Source organism: Acyrthosiphon pisum, chromosome X, assembly GCF_005508785.2.
Source record: "Acyrthosiphon pisum isolate AL4f chromosome X, pea_aphid_22Mar2018_4r6ur, whole genome shotgun sequence".
NCBI lineage: Eukaryota > Metazoa > Arthropoda > Insecta > Hemiptera > Aphididae > Acyrthosiphon > Acyrthosiphon pisum.
Window position 1 is genome coordinate 7,862,367 of NC_042493.1, and position 10,601 is coordinate 7,872,967.

General features: G+C 27.8%; 1 protein-coding gene across 2 annotated transcripts in view; it reads right to left on the reverse strand.

Moving 5' to 3' along the window:
• Positions 1 to 5,151: 5,151 nt before the first annotated feature.
• Positions 5,152 to 10,601, reverse strand: part of LOC100570313 — a 19,414-nt gene continuing 13,964 nt past the window's right edge. The window contains exons 10-13 of one of the 2 annotated variants that reach the window (XM_008188622.3): positions 9,502 to 9,570; positions 8,193 to 8,325; positions 7,196 to 7,344; positions 5,152 to 5,650 (exon numbers count right to left, since the gene is read on the reverse strand). In XM_008188622.3, coding sequence (XP_008186844.1) covers positions 5,447 to 5,650; positions 7,196 to 7,344; positions 8,193 to 8,325; positions 9,502 to 9,570 — 555 coding nt within the window. In that variant the 3' untranslated portion in view covers positions 5,152 to 5,446. The remainder of the gene's footprint in view (positions 5,651 to 7,195; positions 7,345 to 8,192; positions 8,326 to 9,501; positions 9,571 to 10,601) is intronic. The other variant, XM_003239983.4, reaches the window with a different exon arrangement.

Below are 10,601 nucleotides of genomic sequence, written 5' to 3' on the forward strand. Positions count from 1 at the left end.
CACTCGGTATTTGAATGATGTAAATTGTAGGTATCTATAGATAATATATTATCTATCTATTATATTTGAATATATCATATAATATCATATATAAAATAACGTATGATATTTTCATAAACATTTTATTATAATAAACAAATTTTATATTTATGTTCAATCATCATTGGTAACTATAAGTATACTGTCTCAAATTAATGGTAATTATTATTTTAATCACTCGTTATGTATGTGTAACGTACGTATTTAAGCGTTTTGTACTTTATTAAATTTATTGGACAGGACTATAAAACAATTTAAAATTAATAATTCATAACTTGAAATGTAACATAGTATGATGAGGTAGACGAGCCACAATGCCACATGCATCATGGATATCAATTGCCATACATTGGTGACATTTGCTATTTGCTTTTGCTATAGGTACCCAATCACGTTAACGTAGTCACACAGTAATAAGTAGGTAGCCAGAAAGTGATTTTAGTTTTCCAAAATTAATATTACCTTTTATTCATTAGATACATATTAGTATATTACATAGTTAAATAGGTAAGTATGCATAATAATTCATAAATCATAATATATGTATTCGACGGGAAACAAATTAAAATTTAACATTATTTCTTTAAGTTTTAACTCAGTATTAAAGGTTTTAAAATATTTGAAATTTTATTTTAGTTTAATTTTTAATTTCGTAAACAAAATTTGTGTTGTTTAAAATTAATCATATTGTTTCTATTTATAATTCTAGTATCATTTCTAATCGTGATAAAAAAATGTGTAAATATAACGCAAAGATTTTTTTAAATATTTTATGTTTAATAGTAGAATTTTGTTATAACATTTAAAACATTTAGTGAGCTTTATATTTTACTCATGATTCTTTTTAAAATACAATAAACATTTATACATTTTGTTAAGGAAAAAAAAAATGTTTAACCCAGTACGTTCATAATTTAAAAAAAGGACGGTTTGTAATTTAATGGTTTCGTGTATCTAATATATTTATGTACATTGTAGTCTTAACATTAGTCTATTACTCCTTGTGTAACTTTAAACATTGAATATTAATAATTTATGTGTATATATTGTGTTCTTATATAGTTATATTATATTGTGTATTATAACTCTACTATTCTTTCTAATAAATTTAACGTACCTCATTAATAATTTAAAACCTTGATGTAAATTTAAAATACATTAAACCTTTATATATATTATACCTATACACTAATATGAAAAATGCAATACCTAAATGTGTAAATTAAAATTGTATTTCTAAATAAATTATAAATCTTTAACCTAGGTATAATAAATTTATGTATTGTAAACCATTAATATGCATTTATTAAATACCTATTATTTATGTACTATCCAAAATGTGGACAACCAGCCACCAGGTATATAAAAAATGGATAGTTGGTATTTTACCTTAGTATTTTAAATAGAAATTGAATAGTAAATTTACCCGGCGCCAGGACGTTCAGTCTTTTATAAGGCCCGGAATTCAATTTAAAAGCACCGATAACTCTTCCCATTGTTGCTTAGCTTAAGTAAAAGTTAAGGAATGTTTCCCCTATGACAACTCGTCGTGATTTTTCAAAAAACCAACCATGACTTTTAATCTGACTTTTAATCGTTTTTAACCGATTTAATTTTTGTTCTCTTTTCGGTCGACATTTTAATATTTAATTTTGAAATTAGAATTAACGATGAAAAAGAAATAAGTTGAACGGTTTTACTACAACGCGGGAAATATTATGTATAACAATAACGCAATAGTTTTCTTTTCCATGATAAAAATATAATTCGGGATGTTGCTGCTGTTCATCGTGTGACTATCATTCCCATATGGATCATATAGCCATATAGGGAACACGGATTCGAATACGAATATGAATGCTTTGTGAATACTATTTTTCATTTGTATACGAAAACGAATCGTGTGAATCGTTCGTATACGGATGTTATTCGTATGAGCGTCTGAATAGCCCCCCCCCCCCAGAACTGATACAATGTATATTCTACGTAGGTATATAAATACCTAATTCAATATGTTTAGATTTGCACAGATAACCACTTATCCGGGTGTATTAGGATGCATTGAACCATACAGCATTTAGGAAATGATAATATTTTGTGAGTATTTTGGAGTGCTTGAATAATGAATATTTGACTAATAATATTGTATAAATATTTTAATCTCATAAAATAATAAAATATTACACAAAAATGTTGACTTAATATTTTTATTATGTTTTCATGAAAATGTTTTTTTTTTAAATATGATTAAAATGTTTTGTTAATGTTTTTAACAAAATATTTTTCAAAAGTAAACTTCTTGGCCAAAAAATATAAATAAAATGTTTTCTTATTATTTACGCAAATTTTTCAAATATTTTGACAACTAAATTGTTTTCCTGAAAATATTTATACCATAGTTGGGTAATATTAAAATGCTGTGTGGGGACTGTACACACATAGCCATATTCCCTCTTAATGAACGTGAGGAAGCTTACAAAAACTTTAAAGGGTTTCATTCTTTGAATGTTCAAATGGTATTGTAAAATATTAAATTTCTTCATAATTTATATTTTTTTACATTCATTTTAGATCCTGAGTGGAACGATGAATGAATTGATTTTACAATGATGTATGTGTTTTTTTTATTTTATATTTTTTTTCTCTGTCATCACCTTTTAGGACAGTAAAAGTGCTTGAATTTTCTTCAACAGTATCTTTTTTGATAGGAAGAAAATCTAGTTGGTACTTTGGAGGGTTAAAAATTGAAATTTTCCCAATAGTTTTCAAAAGCGCCGTGAAAAACAAAAGAAAAATTAAGGAAAAACAGGAATTTTTACGCAAAATTGATTTTTCACAAAATCGACTTTGGTTTTTGGTGTAACTTTAAAACGAAAGACCGTATACATGGAATTTTCACTGGTTGTTTATATTTCCATTTTCTATATTTGATAAAATTTTCAAAATATTTTGACTTGTGAGATGTTTACGGATAATTTCATATTTAAATTTTTTTATTTTTTTTTCTATGAATATCAATAAAAGTTAATCTGTTGGATCAAAAATTGTAAAAATTTAATACAAGGCTCCTGATATATTGTTACAATAACAGTTGAAAAATATTAAAAATACATGGGCACAATTTTTTTTTATAAGCATTTAAAGATCGAATTTTGATAAAATGTATCTAATTTAAAATTGAATAATTATTTTGTAGTTAAAAATTTATAAAATGTTCAACTTTTATATCTAAGGATTGAAAATTTAAAACAAGATTCCACGTAAGTAGTTAATTCTGTTACCAAAAATCTAAAAAATACATAAGCAGAGTTTATTTTTATACTCATTTTAAGTTCAAATTTTGACCAAATTACATATTAAAAAACCTAGAATAACTATTTTAGTTATTTTGTTGTGATTGTATAATATTATTCGTGGTTACTTGAAACTTCTAAAGTTATACTATTATATATCTATGATAGTATCACGGTTTGTTGTTGATGTATAACGCGTTATAAGTACCTAATAGATATTGTGATATGATTAATTTAGAATTTATTATAGGTACCTATTATAGGTCTATTTTTTTTTTAATACCATAGACTACAATATATTATATAATATTATGACCGACATACCGTCTCCGCTCAGAACCTTTTTTCTTATACTGTGATATTATATCATTGAATTCAAATTTAACACTATCCATTATACAGTGATCCACTTGTAACCTACTGTACAGCAGAGCGAAATCCACTTACCCACCTTTTTTATATTTTAAATGTGTGTGATTCTGAATTGCGACTTTTGCACGATCAATTTATATTTGCATCTAGTGCTTGAAATGGAGAGTTTGTACACCAACAGAATAGGACAGTTTTATCTTTTCGGTAGGTATCTTATGACAAATAATTAAAATTATTATCAAATTAATATATTGTCTAGGTGATTCTGGTTATGCCTCTGAGACGTATATGTTGATTCCAATATTACACGCAAATGAAGGGAGTCCTGAATATAGGTATACAAATAACCACTGTTTGGTCAGAAATAACATAGAAAGGCTATTTGGAGTTCTAAAAGGAAGGTATGTCAATATTTGTATTTATCAATATTTAAAAAATTATTATATTGTGAGCACCTCCATTTTTCTGAACAGGTAGTGGTGTCTAAAAAAAGATAGTTCATTACACTATAAACCACAAAAAGCAAGAATTATTATAAATTGTTGTGAAATTTTACATAATATGGCAATATACGAGTATACAATTATATTGTTTTGTTTAATTTGGAATGGTTAATTTTTACTTTTCAGAATGCGCGAAGAGTATTTAAATAACAACGTGGATGACATACATAATATTGTAAACATCGGATTTTAGTACAGTTAGGTTACGTTAGGATTATGTATTAATCGATTATATTATTCCACCGTATTATATCAAAATAAACTTGGTATAACTTTGATACTTAAGAGTTAGATCATACACTTACGTACAAACAGTGATGAAAATTGTGATATAACATACATTTTATTATACTAAATTATGGTATGAATTTTAGTGAAGAAAAAGTAGCCAACAAATAATTCTCCAGAAATGTAGGTAATTAGCCATTAGGACAATAGACAGCTTGTATCGTGATTAAAACAAATATAACTTTTTTACCCCCCAAAAACGGATTTTTTTTGCTTTTTAAGTAATTTTAACACAAAAAAAGCATTCCTTAGTTTGTTATTTAAAAATTTTTTTTGTCTCTCCTCTAAATTAGTAAAATATATAATAACTTTACTATAATAGTCTTGGGTTAGTTAGATAAGGTTAAGCTGTTCCGAACTTGAACATAATACATTTTTCAATATTTTGTAACCAATATAAATATAAATCTTAACATTTTGTATAATGGTTAAAAGTTAGTTACATTTTCTAAACCTATTATAGAAATATAATTTATTATATTTCTTGTCTTAATATATTATCTAGGTATATTGTCTTTATTGTATAACACATTTCTATCCATAAGTCACAATCATCAATTACCTATTGGCTATTATAATAATAATAATAATAATATATACCGAGTATATGATTTTAACATAATTTGTTTTTCTAACAACACATTTGTAATGCCTATTATTGCATTAATATTTATTAATTTATATGTATTCAATCACTTTTTTTTTGTTATCATATAATTATAATTTGGCCTACACAAGGACCGGCTCATCGGAAAGATGATCCAACTGACCTATTCGCATCTGGCTTATGTACTTATGTGTATTGTGTATACGTTTTATGGATAGCACAGGTTCAAATAAAATTAAGCCTTTCGCAACTCTATGATTTCTTGAATTAAACTTTTGCATATAATATTATATCATGATTATGTAGGCATATTTAAAAAAACATCGATCACGGCCACGGTGTTGTTATTTGTTGTTCTTTCTATCAGCGACATACTCGAACAAGCAATCATCATCTTTTGCCGGGAAATAATCATAATACGACTGTTTAAAGTTTCTGCTCAAATGGCTGTTGTAATAGTCATTATACATAGTCTGGTACATTGTTCTCGCGTTGTTGATCGCCACACGTTTGAGTTTGTCGATATACTCAGATTTAGTCTTTTTGATCTATGATATTGGATTAAAATTACAAAACCAATCATTTTAAAATTAATATTGTATACATTTTGTTTTATAGCCGTATAATATAGGTACTTGAATAAACGTTTAGCAGTAATTGATTAATTGTTAAACGGAAGAAGCGCTTAACCGTATTTTAATTGTCTAAAGTCATGCAATTATTTTATACTTTATGTGTATAGTCTTAGTTTAATTTTTATGAAATTTAAAATAATAAAATAATAATTTAATAAATAATAAGCTACAATTATTGCATTTAAAGCTTTTATTGATATTATCATAGGTAATGTTGCTGTAATTCTATTTTGGTCGATCCTGGCCATTAATAAGAAAATAAATCAGAATATTTTAAGAATAAAAAACATATACTCTATATCACCGTTCATTCAATGGAATTAATGGAAATAAATGTAAAATAAAATAAAAGACTAAACAATGCATTATATTCTATATTAGCTTATTAATATATGTTCAATTTTAAGAAAGCGTTCTCATTACAACAGTATTAAAAAAACAAAATGCATTGTTTGTTTATCCACCCCTTAGATAATAGATTTTCTAAAAAAAAATATTTATTATTTTGTTGTTACTCCTTGCCAAAACAATATGTCGTATAAAATATAAATGTATAAAGTTCAGAAGATATTGTTATTAGTATACAAGGAAATAAATAAAACCATCAATATTCTGAAAAAAAATTTAACCAAATATTTCGTATGGAAGGTAAACCTTACTTGGGTTCTAGAAGAACTAAGGAAAGAAATATATTATCATGAATTACATAGGTAGGGAACAAATCGGTTCTACATTACATAATAGTAAGACTTGTGAAAAGTCTTTCAAATAAATGTTTAGTATATGTACCTATAAGTTTTAGAGAGACTAAAATATTTACAAATTTTTAGCAAAGTTTAAATCACTTAACAAGAAAAACGAGTTTATTTTCGTTTTAAGTATCTACAAAGAAGAAGTGAAGCTGTGAAATTTTCATGTCTCGAAGAACTCACACATGTTAGTAGAATTTTTTTTTTTGAATGAAAACGTATTTAAAATTAAATTATTATAAAGACATTTCAATGTGATAAAGAATTATTTTATTATGGATACGAAATATGATATTGAAATTTTAAACTATAAACAAAATTAATATTTAATATCACGTATTTATCTTCACACTATTATCTGAAGACAACATCATGTATATCCTAACTATAGTTACGGAAAAATATAATTATTAATTGTATGAAAAATAGTTTTTCTAATCATATTTAAATATTTAGTTAAAATGATTTTCAAAATAGTATTTTTAGTTTTTTTTTATCTCTTGGAAAATTAACTTTTTGAATATATTATGGAGTATTGTTTTGGCAATATTGCAATAACGATAGTTTCTTAAATATACCTACATAATAGTATATCGACAATGGGTATGATATAAAATCCAGTAGTTCCAAGCCATATGTCATATACCTACGTATATTATGTAAAAACCCGTTTGGATATTTCACTTATGCGTCGGAAAATGACACTCACTTTGCGTTTCATTTCGTTCACTCGATTCCAAGTTATTTTCATCGCACCAATTTTTCCCTCACCTTGCATTGGGTTCTGTGGTACGTTAACGGACGTCAGTTTGATCCGTGGTGCACTCCACGCGTTTATCGACTGAACCATCAGATTTTCTAAACCATTAAATAACAATTTCGTATTTAAATATTACACCATGAATTACACAATTCAATAGGATATTGTGTGGCAAAGGTGGGATGTGAGCTATTTCAGTTACCTACGGCCGACGTGTGCCGCATTTCGCACAAGTCTGAAATTGCCTTCCCGCACGAGCTACGCATACTATTTTTTTTCACGCTTCTGTGCTCATTGATCATGACAAAGGTAATTTAAGGATCTATGCAACAACTAGTCTATTTTACGAAAACAATATTTTACGAAAGAAACGATTTGGTTTGATTTATTTTAAGCGTCATACATGGAGGTTATAACATGAATACAAGATGTAATCAAAAGCTTATATTTTGTAAGGACCGTGGTATAGATTTCAGTATAAATAATAATTATTATATTAAAATAAAATAAGAATAAAAAATGTAATAACGCAAAGCTAATGCAGTATGCAGGGATCTATGCAACAATCAGATTATTCTACAAAAACAATTTCATGAAATAAAAATGTTTACGCGTCATGCGAGGAGGTTATAATATGAATATAAGATGTAACCAAAAGTGTATGTCTTGTAAGGACCATAGTATAGACTTTAGCGTCTGGTTGTGCAGGGGATACGCGCGTGATATGTGCACTCAACAGTTTTGGGGATTTCCACTTTACTGTCCTGCAATTTTAGGGATTCCCACTTTACCACCCAGTGGTCGGAAAAAGGACGCTTTCCAGCGCTTCAACCGCTATCGAAAACCAAACTTTCGGAGCAAGCGTGACAACAAAATATTTATGGTCAGGTATTGTATCGTGAACGATAATAATATTAGATGATGATAAGAATCGAGCTTTACGAACGTTTCATTTTCAACGTCATATGTCTGTTTTCATTTATCCGTACTTCGTACCATCTCCGCAATTTGTTCAGTTCAATTATTTCCGGAAAACTTGCCACAGGGTCACCCATAATTGACATCAATTTTAATACAACCTATGTAGATGAGGATATAGTTATTAGGTACCAACAATAAAATAATTTTGTGCTTTAGATAACATACATATGTACTTAATTTAATGGCTAGAAGTTAATAATAATACAAATTAGCTAAATATTTAGTTATTTATATACTAAAACACTAGGTACCCAGTAAGCTACTGCTACACAAGTGCAAACACGCTAGTATATGCCAGTACACCTAGACATTAAAAACAAAATACACGGCATGTGATTTAAAAATTAAGCAATCTGTATTTATTTTTATCATATACTAGTTGATCCCGTGCACTTCGTTGCCCGTTGAATGTACTACTCTATATTAATTCAAGAAAGATTGGTGATTTATTTTTTCTAAAAAAATGAATTGTTACTGTTATTTTGTTGCTATGGCAATTATAAATTATAATTTGACCTTTAATTGGCCACTCTTTATTTTTCTTTTATAAACCAATGAATTTACACTTCTGACTCCCTGGTGATCGTTAAAAAATACCTAGGCCATTTTTGACTTCAGACTGATACTTATGAGCTCAAACTGAATATCTATGTTGAATTTCAAGAAAATCTGAGTAGTAGTTTTCAAGAAACTGCGTTATTTGAGAAATGGCCACTTTTTTTTATTATATAGATTATGTAATTTATCAATTATCTATATGTTAGAACTGCGTAACATATAATTAACACATTTAATGCTGGAAAACAACCAACTTTTTTTATGTTTGTTCCCTAAGTCCAACTATAATTTCAATAATCTTTACAATAAAAGGTACATTAATTATTCGACATTGCCATATAATTAGAAATGAATGCGTAAATGCATCAGTGGCCTGTTTTTGACGATAGAGGAGGGGTTTACGTTTAAATGTGTTATTTGTGGAGGAGTGATGAAACAGCTGTGGCAGTGGTGTAAACTGTGTGGATGTGCAGTCTGTCGCCTGTGATAAGTGATAACATAATACACAGTGGTGTGGTTTAAAAACAGCTCTATATTTTATCCTACTGATTTCGAATTAATTTTCCTGTCAATAGGGGTTAAAATTTATAATTTAAAATAATATATGAGTTATTGAGAAATAAAAAAAATGGTATAGATCCATATTGTGATTATGTTTTGCTTGGCATCAGATTTTCGTTAGTTAAAATCGAATACAATTGGTGAAATTAACTTACTCTTAGTTGTTTCCAATTCGGTAATTTGTGAATTACAGAGTGCAGTCTTGTCATGTTTACCGAGCCGTCCTTCAAATATATAAACAATATTTTAAATATTATCACCATATTATCACCATACTATCATTTATCATATACAATTCAAAAGCAGTTAATAGAACCTAACAACATTTTATAAACACCTATTTTTATGCATAGTTTTTGATCTTCAAGGAGTAATATATTATATCGCTGATATAATGAAAACACATATTTAGATGACCGAGATTTATAAAATTACCTTTGGTTGACCGCCCTCACCCCCCATTCAAAATTCCTGAACACGCATCTGAGCCCATGCAAAGATAAAACGTGTGTATTGTCTTTAAGGATCAAGAAATTGCATGAACCTGTTGAATAGTAACTTCAATTACAGAATATTAATAAAGGACTGGATGGCACTTAAATAACCTTGTCATAATCCGGAATTATTTTGATAAGCAGAAATTGTTAATAATTAATTGCATTTATGACATTGGATATTTATTTATTTATATTTTATTATTTTGTCTACTTTATCCAAGTTATCATTGTGTATTTATTGCTATGACCAGTGCCGCAAAAACCGGGTGTGCAGAGCGTGCCGCGCACACGGGCCCCAAGGCTTACATATATTTGGGGGGCCCCGGGCCCAACCTGGAGCAGACACTAAAATTGTGTAAAAACGCAAAACTTAATAGTTACTCACAATCATTTTTTTTTTAAGTTAAAACATTAGTGTAGTTGTAGGTATACTAATAATACTTATTAGATTAAGTATGTTAAAATAGAATGGTAAGTTTTAGTATATTATAAAATCAAATGGTACTAGATAGAATCATGTATGTGGTGTGTACTATGTTAGAAAAAGGTGGGTATCAAGATGTATTCAAGTATCAACGTTTCATACTTTCTTAGTAGGTACTATTAATTTTTCCATAAGATCTATTTTTATCGCGTCTATGGGTTGTTGTCAGTAGTCGGGAGTAGCGCGCTAATTGTAGCGACGCTACAGTAGCACGCTACTTAAGCTGTAGCGATGAACATAGCGTCGCTACAATATATTTATACAATGTGGCGAA